We start from the raw sequence: 14,408 nt of genomic DNA on the forward strand, positions 1-14,408 counted from the left end.
TTTGAAGAGTATCCATTATTAGAGAAAGTTATTTCTAGATATTTTAGTTAATTTTTTTAATTCTTCATCGGACAATACTGAGCGTGCACGGTGAGTCAATGTGGAAATGATACCTAATTTTTGTTCTGGACAGTGATGTGAGGATGCATGTAGGTATCTATTTGTGTGTGTTGATTTACTGAAGATTGAGATCCTTAAAGAATCAGACATCTTAGTAAGCTTCATGCCTAGAAATGAAAGGGAACCATTTTCTTCAATCTCGACGGTGAAATTTATGTCTTGGTGGAAGTTGTTTAAATGATTTAGGAAGTGTGAAGATTCCCTACACCATGCTCCCAAATAAAGAATATATCGTCCACACAACGGAACAATGTTCTAGGTTTAAGCTTGCTTTAGAGATGGATTTTTCCTCGAAATCCTCCAAGAAAATATTGGAGGGTATTGGAGACAGGGGGCTGCCCGTAGCTAGTCCTTTATTCTGTTTATAAATTTTCTCTTCGAACTATACCCTGAATTAATGCAGTGTGAGAGGAGAGCAAAACTCGTTTTAGAGATCTTCTTTTCTAAAATGCTGAGAACATCGTATGTCAAGGCTCGTCATAATATCGGAATTCTTGAGCTTTATAACTTTAATTTTGGAAACAAAGTCCGTTGAATTTTTAATAGATGAGGAAGATTTTCCTACTAGAGCTTTTAAGGAGGATGCTAGATATTTTGATAATATATATGTGGGTGAACCAGTGCTATCAACTATTTTCCTGAGGGGACAATTTTCTTTGTACACCTTTGGGTTTTTAAGTTTATTGATGTCTTATCTTTCACCAGGAGAAATGTTGTCGATTGGGGATTTTGTTGTTAATCGCAAATATTGCCTCCATACGAAGTAACCTTGCGTCTGCTGTAGGAAGAAGTGAGCTAGCTTTTTCTATCTTCGTAAGAAGCACTTCTCTAGGGATGGAGTTTGGCGAAGGAACAAAATTAAGACTTTTGAGAGAATATGCTCTTTTGTAAGTTGGGATATATCCTCGTCATAAGTCCTTAAAAAATTAATGATAAACAAATCATCTCCTACCCTTAGTCCTGAAGAAGTACTAAGTATATAAGTACTTCCAATCTACATCGTTTCTCCTGGTGAAAGACTAGCCATCAAAAAACTTAAAAGGAACAGAGATATTATTTTCCTCCTAGAAGACAAGGGAAATGCAACGGTCGTACTAAACAAAACAGTTTATCACTAGAAATTCCTGGCGTTATTAAAATCAGATACCTACTCTGAACTAGATCGAGACTCAACAAGAGAGATACATAATCGAACAAATAATCTCCTTAAAACGATAACGGAACTTCCAAAACACCACGTCTTTCTCTTCGGTCTTTACATCCACTTATTCCAAGATTATACGGCCTTCCAAGGCTGCATAAAGAAAATTGTCCGCTCAAGCCAATAGTTGATAGTATTAATTCACCGACATATAAATTATCAAAATATCTAGCATCATCCTTAAAGGGTCTAGTAGAATCTTCCTCTTATATTTAAAATTCAACGGGCTACGTTTCCAAAATTAAAGGTATGAAGCCCAAGAATTCCGATATTATGGCGAGCTTCGATGTTGTAGCACTTTTAACAAATGTTCCAACGCTAGATGTTCTCAGCATTTTATAAAACACGATCTCTAAATTTTTGCTCTTTTCTCACGCTATATTAATTCGGGGTATTTTAAGTTCCAAGAGAAAATTTATAAACAGAATAAAGGACGAGCTACGGGCAGACCCCCGTCTCCAATACTCTCCAACATTTTCTTCGAGGATTTCGAGGAAACATCCATCTCTAAAGCAAGGTTAAAACCTAGAACATGGCTCCGTTATATGGCCGATATATTCCTTATTTGGGAGCATGGTGTGGATAATCTTTACATCTTTCTAAATCATTTAAACAACTTCAACCAAGACATAAATTTCACCGTCGAGATTGAAGAAAATTGTTCCCTTTCATTTCTAGACATGAAACTTACGAAGATGTCTGATTTTTTAAAAATCTCAATCTTCAGGGAATCAACACACATACACTCAGAGCGCGCATCCTCATGTCACTATCCTACAGAAAAGTTAGGCATCATTTCCACATTGGCTCACCGTGCACGCTCAGTATTGTCCGATGAAGAAGAACTAAAAATTGAACTAAAATAGCTAGAAAGAACTTTCTCTAATAATGGATACTCTTCAAAAAACATAAAGAAGCAACTACTTTAAAACAACACAGAGATTCCTAACAACCCTCAGAATTATATTTCTTTACTTTATCACAGCTCACTCTCCCGGAAACAAGGAAGAATTTTGAAGAAATTTAATATAAAAACGTGTTTTTCAACTCTTCCGAAACTAAGGTCAGTTCTATGTCACCCAAAACAAGCTCATAACCATCTTCAGTTCCCCAGTGTATATAAAATAATATGTGATTGTGGGAGACCATATACTCTGGTCTCTGATTCTTCTGGTTCTGAGAAGTCAATCCTCTTATGGCTGGAGGAGCATCATAGAGACAGTTCATACAACAGAATCAGAGCAAGCGCATTCTCAATTCACGTCTTATTCTCAGTGAACACAAACGACGAATGCCGCCAACACGAAATAGATTGGAATGCAACATCAAACGTTTATATTTGTCACGATGAAGTGGAACGGCGCATAGCTGAATCCAAAGAAATTATCTTATCCTCGTCGCACATCAACAGCAACCTTAGTTATAGTCTACCTGACTGTCATAGTTCTGCCATTAGATACTGGCGTACGCGTGACCTCACACGCTCGAATATGAACAACAATAGAACTACAGCACGAACTATAATGACAATTCGAACTTAACTTCAGTATTTACAAGTCTGTTATTATAATGGCAGAGTGTTTTTCTTTTTTTATTTCCTTTGAGTGTTCCCACACACCTGAAAAAGTCATTTTTGACGAATATATATATATATATTCAAGATACCAAGTAATTTTATATAAACTTGGTTTTAATCCTATTTCCCAGGTAAGCAAACAGACAAGAATGTCAAGTTTGCGCCTGCACACAGTGCAAGACTAAGGCAACGCGTGGTAAAGGTAGATTACGCTCCGATCACTTTCCTTGGTAGTTTTCCCCTAATGCAATGCACATCCCCTTGGGGAGATGTAGGATGCTATGCATTAAAGCAGGGATCACTACTCTGACCGGTTTCGACCTTTATTGAAGTCTCGTCAGTGGGAGCCAGACCTGAAATACGAAGGTTGAAATTATGCAGAGCTCATATGAATTTTACGTAAACAAGTTTCCACAAGGTGCTTTGACCTTATTAGTGACCCCTGCCTTTAATGCATATCATCATACATCTCTGCAAGGGAATGTGCTTTGCATTAGGGGAAAAATACTAAGGAAAGTGATTCGAGCGTAATGTACCTTTACCACGAGTTGCCTTAGTCTTGCACTATGTGCAGGCGCAAACTTGACATTTATGTCTGTTTGCTTACCTGGGAAATAGGATTAAAACCAAGTTTATATAAAATTTCTTGATATCTGAAATACATAATATACCCAAGTGAAAAATCTTTCTAGATATATATATATAGGTGTGTGTGTGTGTGTGTGTGTGTGTGTGTGTGTGTGTGTGTGTGTGTGTGTGTGTGTGTGTGTGTGTGTGTGTGTGTGTGTGTGTGTGTGTGTGTGTGTGTGTGTGTGTGTGTGTGTGTGTGTGTGTGTGTGTGTGTGTGTGTGTGTGTGTGTGTGTGTGTGTGTGAAGATTGATTTATTCGGTTGTTGTACATCTTTATAAAAAGATTATCAAAATGAGTAAATAAAGTTCTTATGTTGTATTTTCTAAGAACCTTGGCTAATTTGGGTGAGACAGAGCTTATGTATAATATAGAAATATTACCTGTTACACTATTAGTCTCTTCATTACGGCGACCGGGAGGACTAAATAAGAATTTATCAGTAGTTTTTGGAGAATAACCATTTATTTGAAAAGTAGACTTGAGAAAATTGAGTTCGTTATTAAGTTCTATCTCATCATCAAGAAGAGAGCGAGCACGATGTCCTGGAGTAGATCCTAGAGTAGAAATGATCCCAAGCTTCTAAGGACGATAATGATAGGAATCACCGCGGAGATATCTGTTAGTGTGTGTCCTTCCCATCATTATCCTCCTCAGAAGCTTGGGATCATTTCTACTCTACGACATCGTGCTCGCTCTCTTCTTGATGATGAGATAGCATAATTTTACAACATTATCATTCATTGTTTTCACGAATTTAGATATAACGTTTCACATCTCAATTAAAGCGATCTTCGAAAATTGCGTTAAACTCTTCATCGATTAACAATCATCGGCGAATGAAAGTTATTAATGGGGACGAGTGGATTTCAGTAGAGTTCAAAAATGAGATTATATACTTGACCCGTCCACTATGTCTACAACCTGAACATCGCTTTTAGAGACATGAGAGCTTATGTAATGCAATCGGTATTCTTGATTACTGTCATTACTGAATAAATAAATTAGAACTTTGTGCTTGAAATAAACATCAAAAATTGAAAGCGTTGATTGCAAGAGTTTTTACTGACATTTTTCTTCATCATGGTAATGCAGTCCCCGTGGTTAGCCGAGTGGCTATGCCCTTCGCAACAATATGCCTGGGAAAGAAGTGCCCTGGGTTCGATTCTCGTCGCCGACGTAAGCAGCTTAAGGATCTTTATCAGACATAGACAAGTTAGTCGGGGTTGGCAGCAGGGGTTTTCCCGCAGTTTATCTAGTTTTTCCTCCCACAAGCAGGTAAACTGGCCCAGTGAACACACACGGATTACAGTCAGGAACACTTAAGACCAAGTCGTAGGCCTGATTCTGCAGCTGTCTCCCGAGCCGGAATAAAATTAAGGGGGATTGGGATGGTGCCGTACTTCCCCGTCAAAGGGCCTCAGGGCCGTTATATCATCATACGCTATAAATAAAATGATAGTGAACACTCACAAAGAAATTCATGAACTCTTACGCTTACTCAACATCTTGGGACACTCGCTATATAGCACAGACCTCTACACTATATTACTTCTATCTTTCACTTGGTGTCGGATGTTGAAGACAAGACAGATGCGGCTGAAGAGTACGGGCTCATCAACATTACCTTCTAGTTCTATTCTGATCCGTACTGAGTTTACCTGAACGTTGGCGGATGTGCAGCAGATGACCTTTTTATTATTATTATTATTTTTAACGTGATCACATAAAATTGTAGACCAAAGTTTAAGGCAAATTATCCATCGTTAGTTTCAATGAAATAACTCCGAGAGTAAATAATTCGTTGAAACCAAGTTAGTATTACCGTTCACACTCTAGATTGTAATCTAACGCTACGTCATTTGGTACATGCAATGTGACCTTACCTTGTTCTGAAACTAAGAGAAGGAAAGCTCTTATCCAGCGCTTCATCAGTGGCGGAACCTTTTTTCTCGTCTGATGTTCTCTTTACATTACCGACGGATTTCTGAAAACAAGTTAATTACTTTACATAAATTTATATAAAAATACAATATTTATTTTACAAAAATATTCGAGCTGTTTTAAGATGGAGTTTGTAGTAAAACTAGTGGTAAAATGTTTAAAATACTCCTGCCGAATAAGAAAGAAATACAATCTCGAATTAAACATTAATTTTAGTATACTTGATGGCTGATTTCTAGGAAATACAGCCGACACATAACGCTGCGAAATCTGTATATTGTGTTTATTAATTGTAGGCATTATGTTATGCGAGTTTGTCTGTGTAAAGGAGTAAAAATCCAAGTTCGAAGAATATGGCCTATTGCCTCCGCATTTTCAGCTAAACGGCCCTTGAAACATTCCCCGCGTTCTAGATGAACTGAAACTTAAGTCTCTCCATCCGAAGAGTCGATATCCATCGTGCAGTGGACAAGACGACGACGCGATGCGTTATTCACTGTTCTGAACAAGAACGAATGTAACATACTAAAAAGTAAAACTCCCGGGAGAGCACCAGAGAAATATGATGAGTGTGTGTGCGCGTGCATGTGCGCGTGCGAGGCACTGTTATTGCCTGCTTTCTATTTAGACAAAACAACGGAGCGGAGATTATGAAAATGAAGAAACATTCAAAATATAGACATAATTCGACTGGTTTCCTGGCTCTTAATAAGTTTCCCATTTTTAAACTCGGATAGCATTAAGTGCCGCTTACCAGGACACAATAACGAAACGTCACGATATGCGGTCTATCTGATTTTCAATAAAAGTAATAATCAGCATAAAAGCGAAGCGGATTACTCTGAATATCACTTGTAATATGAAATAAAGGGGGGGGGGAATGAGTATCTATCCCGCTCAATTATAACATTCAGCTACTTGAAAATAAATTATGAACAAATACTGCGTCTGTCTTTTGCCGAACAGACACAAACAATTTTCAACTGAAAGTGTGGTTTTCTTCTGTTCATAGGACATCCACGGACGCCTTACGATCATTCCGATGCTCAGTGATGTGACACACCAGGCCTCAGAATGTAGTCCTGTTGTGTGCGTTTATGGAGGCTTCAACTATCCGAAGATCAGTCACTCCACACACACACATACACACACACACACCATCCATCCATCTCATTGACGGCCTCCTCTTCGTTTTCCAAGAACTTTACCTTCTGTAATATTTAAAATTTCTTCTGTTCTGTCAAGATCCTTACGGAACCTTAAAGTTCTACTGATCTTTCTTAACACATATTCATTTGCGCCTTTCAGTATATGATATTCTCAACAGCCTTCTGTAACACCCCATCATAAAAGTCGCTATCCGTTTCTTATCTGACTTCTTTAGGTTCCAAGTCTCACATTCATAAGCCGTTGTTGGAAAAACAACTGCATTCAAAATCCTCAACTTTGTTCCCATGGACATAGATCCATTCTTCGAGATTGTAGACAAGTCTCAGTTTGTTGTTTTAGCCATTCTTAATCTTCTTCTGACGTATTTTGAACAGCAATTCTTCACACAATGGATCCCAGGTACTCGAAATTGCTGACTTCCTCAATTCGTTCTCCATTAAGGTACACTGGTTTCTCGACAGTTTCCCTGTCTGTATTTCCTTTGAGAACCATAATCTTTGTCTTGCTAAGATTGAGCTGAAGTCCGCTGTTATTACTGACCACACTAACTTTGTCAGAATTTGTCGTAGTACTACCTTGTCATTACAGGGAATGCGGTATCTTCACCATTCATCAGATTACTGATCAATCTACCACCAATCCTAATTTCATCTCTTGAGCCCATCCAATACTTCACGCATTATGTCTTCAGCATAGATACTAAACAAGTAAGGAAAAAGTAAACTTCCTTGCCTAACTCCCTTTCCAACCTGAAGCCAATCAGTTAATCTCACAGGTTCTTACCTTTGCTTCTTGCTCCCTGTACAAGTTGGCTATCAACCTGATAGCGTGTTGAGGAGAGCCCATTCTTTCCATTACTTCCCACAGTTTCACATGGTCAAAACAGTCAAAAGCTTTAGAGTAGTCTAAGAAACACATTACCAGAGGAAGTCTAAATTATTCGTTCTTTTCTGTGATCTGTCTAAGGCAAAGGATCTGAAAGTGTGGTAGCCAGTGTGGTAGCCGGCTGTTGTATTGTAATAACAATACAACAGCCGGCGGTGACAGGGTGGTTTTACTGTCATACTGTCGTTCACCGGACTGAACAGCCAATACAGTTGCTTTTACTGTAATTAAAAAACTTTCACTTCTACAATAAAGGATTAAGATTGGTAGATCTATTTGGACAAGTAAATCCCTTCTCGATTCCAGACTGAGATAACCGTTGAACACTTTCAACATTCAGCTAATGTTTTACGGATTACCGACAAGTCTACACTATATATTTACCGAAAACAGAGTTGGCAATTTAACTGCTGCTTCATAAAAGCTCATTATGAGTAGTCACTCTACGGGAATAGTCGTTGCTTCTTCGTTGGAAACAGCATATTTGAGCATATCAGGATTGAACATCCAACAACAGAAGTTCATTGATGGCTCATAATGAGCCATGAATCAAATCGAACGGAAAAAAGTTCGCTTCATTTAGCATCAAATAGTCCGTTTGTTGCAGGAGTGCGTTGTGCTGTTCAGCACAGTGTTTTGAACTTGGTGATTAACATCACGTTCTGATACAATATCAAGTAATCCATTTTTCAGCAAACGTCTGTTTACTCTAATTAATGATATTTTTCCAATAAAAAAAATTATAGAATATACAAATACAGTCAAAATTCAGCATCAGTATTCTCCAATAGTAGTTCTCTTGATGCCCGAAATTAAATGGAAGCAATCGTACTTCTCCGGAAACTTAACCAGCACATTTTCGACAAAATCCCATAGTGAGCATCCAACAACACAATGAAATACTGTTCTCGAGATCAAAGACAAAAATGAATTGAGAACTACAGTACGTGACTAAATTACTAAGATACACGTTGATACAAACTTTCAATAGGGAAAAATCTGCTAGATTTCTCCTGTTTATTACATTGAACATCCTCCGTATTAATGTTTGTTTTAATTAGGTTTTAATCAATTAATAATAAAAAGAATTAATAAAAAGAAATCCTCACTTGCAAAGTATTCACCAAAGGTTTCGGGTCTGCATGCCAAGGATGTGAGAACATATCATACTAGAAATAAAAAGGGAAGTTGATTGCTTAATATAAACATGCTAGTTCTATTTTTTTTAATTTAAAACAAACCACTGACATTCAGTTTAAAATGAGTAGCACACCAGTTTTATTTAAGGTAGTACAGAAAAACTGGCACAAATATTTTTACATAAAGGACGAGAACATTACTAATTTCTGTAGACATGAAATGCTACTTTAGTAACAAATTGGAATTGGTATTCACGGTGAGTTGTGTATGACGTAATTAAAATTACTACCAGGGAATAATTTCGCTTCGGTGTCAGTCCTGATCGCTAACATTGGAGATAATTTTGTTAAATATCATAGACTTAATTGTGAAGTTAATTATATACTTCTTACATCTTTTTTGCATTCATTTTAAATTCTGAAGAAATTTCTTCATAATCATTGTAGTTTCTGGGAAATGCCTGGGTCATTAATCTAACATACATCTAGCGCAAGCTACAATGAAGACTTCACATTCTCATTGAAATGATGGGAAAAACGTAATTGCAGAGCTAAGAGCATTTGTTGGTCAATCAACTTGGAAGCGATAGCTTTCATGTGTTTGCAGCATCTCAAACACTAACTGAATTCTAATTTCTCCGTTAATATTTTCTGAGATTGCCTCTTGTGCAAAGCATTTATAATGTTATGTGGTAAGAAACCGCACCAGTGATACCATTTTTAAGGGAATGAGAAGATATGTCATGACATATTTAATGTTTCAAGACAGTCTCCTGTTCCTGGAGTCATCTTTAATGATTTCAAAGGTATTTCGAGTCTGTATGAGCTATGGGTCAAGATCATATTTTATCCTCGATCTTGAATAAACAATTAAAAATATTTTGTGCAATTTGTTATCAATAGAAAGCAGTATGAAACATTTGACTGCACAAGAACACAATGTCAGATAAACGCTTGACTGTACTGGTTTGCGAGTGTGGGATAAGATTGGTTGTGTTGCATAAAAATGGTGCCGTAAGAAGCCTCAAACTGCATCAATCCCTCCTTGTTCACCTCATCGGAATCAACAAGGTAGGATTTACTGACCCAGACGACTCATGTTGATTCTGCTCTTTTATTACAGGTTTCTACTTTTCGAGCAGTGGTGGAAACCAGTGAGGGAAAAATGACAGCAATCATATGACAAATTATAAAAAAAACGATAAGTCACGGTACTGGATCTACTGCGACGCGGTATTTTATTATGATTCTTAAGAGAGCGAGAGAGAACATCCGTGTTGTGTGTGTGTGTGTGTGTGTGTGTGTGTGTGTGTGTGTGTGTGTGTGTGTGTGTGTGTGTGTGTGTGTGTGTGTGTGTGTGTGTGTGTGTGTGTGTGTGTGTGTGTGTGTGTGTGTGTGTGTGTGCGTGCGTGCGTGCGTGCGTGCGTGCGCGCGCGCGCGTGATGTGGTCATTTCATTCGACGATCTGCGACTTTAAATCGCAAGAATAGGAAATGTTTGTCTTGCAGTTAATACTGCAAGAATGCTGCACATTAAGGAGTACTCGTCGGGAATTTGAAGAATAAATTGAATGAACTTCTCAGAATAAATGTAGACAGTAAAAAACATGTCAAAGGACGAATAAATAAAATTTCTTGAAATTTATCTGAAATCTGAATTATTACAACTACTTGAGGTTTCTAGAGAAAACTTTCTTTGACATATCAATGACAAAACTTCACTAATAAATGAATGTTGAACGTATGCAACACTGATCACATCTACTCACCTCCATGACACATCGATGTCCATGTCTTGCGAGGAATTCTTTAAATTTCTCACTGGACTTTTGAGAAGCCTCCAACCATTTCAAGGCTTCCTGGAAAAATATATGAAAAGTAGTTATATATATCGCACTACTCTGAATTTACTGTAACCTATTTATCTTCAGTCAAATATGAAATTTTTCATATATTTCATATTTCATATAAATATATGAAAAAAAAGAAATATGTAATATTATAATTGATACACTTAGATGATGTCAAGTGATGCTGCGCAGATTTGGTCTCTATTATATTAATTTCATGAAAAATAAATTTCAGATATTCAAAAATAATTACATCACGTGCATTTAATAAATAATTATATGAAAGGCGCTCCGAAACAAGTTCATTCAACTTTCTCTGTCCAGGCCGTTTTGGCTACAATGTGTATACATTTGTAGTCATATATACCAAGTATATATGACTACAAAGAATACGGATGTATTGCACATTTTCTTTTAATTCCCAGAGGTAGCACCTCGTGTCTTTTATACAAACTTCAAATGACCAGTGAAAAAAAAGAATATCTGATGATGTTTTCGCGATCAAAAAAAAATTAATTAATTAAAACAAACACATAAATTAAATAAAAACAGGACGTACTCCTCAGTGACTATGACTCAGCAATTATGTACTTCAGAAAGAAAATGCTATACTTGCCGAGTTTATATGTTGAAAATATTTGAATTATGGAACAATTTCTACAATAAAATTTGCTTAACGGATCAAGTACTAAGATATATGGAAAAATAATTAAAAAACACAATTCATCGAGCAACAATTAACAAATGAACAAATAATAACGACATTCGCCGATAACTCATCGATTGCTGCAACATAGGTTTTACAGTTAACTGCGAATTAATGTTTTAAACCTCTCTGTTGTAAAAAACAACTGACTCACAATGTTTGTGTCAGTTTGTGTATGAAATGAATCATACACAATGTATGTATCATGTCAAAAATCATGTTCTGTTTAAGTGCCCACTTTTAATATTTTTACGCTTCTCTCTTATTTAGCTCAAAATTTAGATTTTTTTAAAGGTAAAGCTGAAATTATTCTGAGGTAATTGTGATATGCTGAAAACTGACGGTACCAAGCATGTATTATAATTCTCTTTCTTATCAGAGTGAGTAATAACATTTTGCATAAAAAACAAAACAAAAAGGACTGTTTTCATAGACTTTATGATTTGTGATTAGCAGTTTTGGTAACATTAGTGATATTTGTCTCTCACGGATTTTCAAAAAAAAAAAAAAAAACTAATTTTTTAAAAAAATCTAATTTGTTATAGATGAGGATTTGATTTTCTAGTGAAGTCGATTAATTACTGACATATTTACAAGAGTACCTGTAATTTTTTTGTCCAATGACAACAGTGGTAATCAGTGTAATTTTAAACATGTCAGTACCGACAACTAAATCAGTCTTGCTATGAAATAGAGACTGAACATTGCTGATTAATATCGGAGTATGGATAGAAATTTACGGAGCACCGTAAATCTACCTAATTTAAAGTGCACTGTTTTGTACTTCGGGGGGGGAACAGTCTTCGGACCATTGTTGTTCGTGTATACATTAATAATATTTGGAAGGACCTGACAGGAGATGTTCAATTGTTTGCTGATGATGCAAAGAGAGGTAAAACAATCAAAGATACTGCTGATATACGACGCCTAAGGCATAAGTTGAATAATCTGTAACAGTGGGCAAATGATAACGTCAATCAATTCACTGTTATTAAGTGTAAAATTAAGTACTTCGGCGTGGTAAGGTTTCCAAACGCATATCATATTGGTGGAATTATGTTACAAGAAATTGATGAGGCAAGAAATTATGTTACAAGAAAATCTTGAAGTTATAGTGGATAGGAAACTGAAGTTCAAAGGTCACATTGCAAAAATTGCAATACGGCTCAGAGGACAATTGAGATATTGAAACGAATATTTACGTATAAGAATAAGGAAGTTATTTTTCCTCTCTACAAGACCTTGATACAACCACACCTGGACTACTGTGCGCAGATTTGGTCTCCTGGATTCCAAGGGAATAAAGAAGCTTCAAAAGGGTTGCGAGAAGAGCTACATTCTATAATCCAGCTTATATCTGTTTATGGAATGTAGATTATGTCGATAGTTTGAGTATAAGAACTGTCGATTCTCATGAACAGAAGAAGTGGTGATATGATAGAGGTATATACATTTCTGAAAAGATGTTATATCAACTAATGAAGATTTTCGTTATATGGAAGGTAGGGAGAAGACAACTGTCCATCTCTGGAAGTTAGGTTTGTGTGCAGTTAATGGTTAATTGCTAAACTGCTCCACTCACAGAGCAGTGAATGGAACAGTTCGCATGTTGAGGTAGTGAGTGCATCCAGTGTGAATGAGCTGAAGAGAAGATACAACATCTGGTATGGGTGATCTATGACCTACCTCGATGAGTCCTTGACTCCCTAGAGTTCTCTGGTGGTGATGATAATAATAATAAAAACAATATTCTAAATCGAACAAAATAGTCATTAGAATCCTTGCTGACCACGTAATCCTGTTATCTCCAAATTAGGTGATGTTATATAATTTTACCGAAAACATTAAAAGGATATTTCGAAAGAAAATAATCGTTTCGGTGAACTATGGAAAAATAACCCGTCAAAAATTATCGATGAATGATTTTTTTTTCGATAAATTCTTTTCACGATGAATAGCTGTTTTTTGAAATTTTCTTCGAAATATTATTCGGATGATTTTTTATTAACTTGCCATTCGAGGAATTTTTCTTCTATAAATGATTTTTCTTCTGGGAATTGTATTTGTGATGTCTGTTATTTCGATGTACTGTTTTCGATGAACGCAGAAAATACCCTTATCTTGGAGAAAAACAAGTCACATTTACTTTTTCTTAAAACCGTTTCCACATTATATTAGCCCTACTAAAGTATTTTCCTACCTGAGTGCTCATAGACTGAAACTCGTTTGGCTCAATCTCCTCAGAAATTGTCACAGCAAGCTCCTGAAAAAAATTATCCAAGTTAGTTCGCACAATAAATTCCACTAATTTTAATCAGCAAAATATTAATGTGTTCAATTTTTCCTTATTCATAAAGATATCTTTAGATACTAGTAAAGAGAATCAGAAATTATTTTTAAAAAAATTATCGTAATACCTTCATAATTTAAAGTCTAATATTTATATATTCCGCAATTCTCAATGCACTTATTTCTGGACGAATAGACGAGTATTCTACCCACCCATCTATTCGCGTTCTTAAATACGGAGAAGAAAGCGCAAGAATGATCCATTAGAGAGAAACAAAACCTAAGGGAGAAAGAGAATAGTGGGGAGGCGTAAGCATTTGAGGGAGATTTTGGTGTAACATACAATTGGAAAATTTAATAAAGCTGTTCTAAAATAAGAAAAGTGGAACATCTGTTCTACTTTGAATAAGTATTACAATTTAAAACAGATTTAGGTTTAATTTGGTATTAGGGATTTCACAGGTGAAAAGTAGCGCTGTAAGCACTAAAAGGCTCTTAGAATTCTTTCGAAACCCAAGAGGCTACAAATTGATGTCTTTTGGGCAGGAAAGGCTAGAAGTATACGTTAACACAAATTTCCCAAACAAGATACAAATCTTTTATTTATTTATTAATAAAGAACGAGGAAGTGAAATGAGATTTTTTTTTTTTTTGAGAGATAAGACTAGATTGTCTTTTGACAGCATTAAAGCCACAAAGTTATTTTTAGCACCGCTGAACAATTGACCAAAACACCAGAGTTAAACGTATTTGTTATCGAATATCTAAGTTTGGGATGACTGCACACTACAAGGTTTGTAAAGAAAAGAATGGAGTGTAGGGTCATTAGCATATCTATGAAGTCGTCGAGGAGAGTGAGAAAAGGTCATTTAAGTTCAGTAGGATGATACTGGAACTACTC

The 14,408-nt window shown here is 36.2% G+C and overlaps 1 protein-coding gene across 1 annotated transcript in view; it reads right to left on the reverse strand.

Annotated features, from left to right (window-relative positions):
• LOC150092879 (uncharacterized) overlaps positions 1–14,408 on the reverse strand; it is a 124,644-nt gene that overhangs the window by 27,575 nt on the left and 82,661 nt on the right. Inside the window, exons 29-32 of the mRNA XM_090414147.1 lie at positions 13,419–13,481; positions 10,432–10,521; positions 8,634–8,693; positions 5,412–5,512 (exon numbers count right to left, since the gene is read on the reverse strand). Coding sequence (XP_090270273.1) covers positions 5,412–5,512; positions 8,634–8,693; positions 10,432–10,521; positions 13,419–13,481 — 314 coding nt within the window. The remainder of the gene's footprint in view (positions 1–5,411; positions 5,513–8,633; positions 8,694–10,431; positions 10,522–13,418; positions 13,482–14,408) is intronic.

Source organism: Typopeltis vanoorti, chromosome 24, assembly GCF_054136105.1.
Source record: "Typopeltis vanoorti isolate ZY-2024b chromosome 24, IOZ_Tvanoo_1.0, whole genome shotgun sequence".
Taxonomy (NCBI): Eukaryota; Metazoa; Arthropoda; class Arachnida; order Uropygi; family Thelyphonidae; genus Typopeltis; species Typopeltis vanoorti.